The sequence below is a fragment of the Lithobates pipiens genome, unplaced genomic scaffold (assembly GCF_037356315.1).
Source record: "Lithobates pipiens isolate NorthernLeopardFrog02 unplaced genomic scaffold, aLitPip1_a1.2 Scaffold_13, whole genome shotgun sequence".
Taxonomy (NCBI): domain Eukaryota; kingdom Metazoa; phylum Chordata; class Amphibia; order Anura; family Ranidae; genus Lithobates; species Lithobates pipiens.
The window spans coordinates 25,116,036-25,117,193 of NW_027507718.1; the positions used below are offsets into that span (position 1 = coordinate 25,116,036).

A 1,158-nucleotide genomic window follows, 5' to 3' on the forward strand; every position below is an offset into this window, starting at 1 on the left:
ATACACCCCCAGTTCCCAGACTCACCTCATACACCCCCATTGCCCATGCTCACCTCACTCCAGTGCCCACACTCACCTCATATACCCACAGTGCCCACACTCACCTCACACTCCAGTGCCAACACTCACTTCATACACCCCCAGTGCCCACACTCACCTCATTTACTGTAACCCCAGTGCCCACACTCACTTCATACACCCCCAGTGCCCACACTCACTTCATACACCCCCAGTGTCCACACCCACCTCACACCCCGGTGCCCACACTCACCTCACACCCCGGTGCCCACACGTCTATTGAAGTGTGGTAGATGTGGTGTGACTCGTGCTGTAGTTGGGATTGTGTAAAGAAGTAGTGTTGTGGAGTCCTGATGACTTAGTGAAGTGTAGGAGTGCAGGAACTTGTACAGTACAGTCCAGGTGTGCAGACATCGCCCACCCTTCCCCGGGCACTTACCTCGCATGATGGCAGTGACAGTGTCAGGCAGTCATGAAGATCCCAGCCCGGGCACTTAGCGGACTAATCCCTTGTTAGAGCCGGAGAGCAGCAGCTGTAGTGAGCCAACCATCCCTTCCTTCCTCGCCGTGGTGTGGAGTGTGTATGAGTGGAGGAGAGTGTGTGTGTGTGTCCGTGTGTGTGTCCGCGGAGCTCCGCACTGCTTCCTTCTCTGCTCTTCTGTCACACCGCTCCAGATTTCTTCCTCATCACTTGTACGGATGAGGAGCGGGGGGGGTGGGGGCGGGGGGCTGGATTATGCAATGGGAAGCAAGTCAGCTACCACAACAAGAGAGAGAGACAGGGAAGGAGGGCACAGAATGCCAGTGTGTGTGTGTGTGTGTGCGAGGAGCCGAGCGAGCATGTGGCTTTTCACATGACATCTGTGTCACATCTCCACTAAGAAAGTTACAGGACATCACCACGGCCAGCTCATTATGGGGCCCAGGACACGCCCACCACGCCGCCTGCTCTACACCATGACACCAGAGGGGGCGCACACCCAGAGAGAGCACCCTTCTCTCACAACTTCATCCCCTAACCTAACCTAAAGAGCTCACAGTCTAATGTGCCCCAAAACACTCTTCCCTTCCAATCCATTCACAGCAAAGTCACAGCACAATAGTATCCATATCAGGGGCTTCATTCATGGATTTCTCATC

The 1,158-nt window shown here is 55.0% G+C and overlaps 1 protein-coding gene across 1 annotated transcript in view; it reads right to left on the reverse strand.

Moving 5' to 3' along the window:
- RORB (RAR related orphan receptor B) overlaps nt 1–835 on the reverse strand; it is a 335,735-nt gene extending 334,900 nt beyond the window's left edge. The window contains exon 1 of the mRNA XM_077474932.1: nt 458–835. Within this exon, the coding sequence (XP_077331058.1) occupies nt 458–464 (7 nt within the window). The 5' untranslated portion in view covers nt 465–835. The remainder of the gene's footprint in view (nt 1–457) is intronic.
- Nucleotides 836–1,158: the final 323 nt, after the last annotated feature.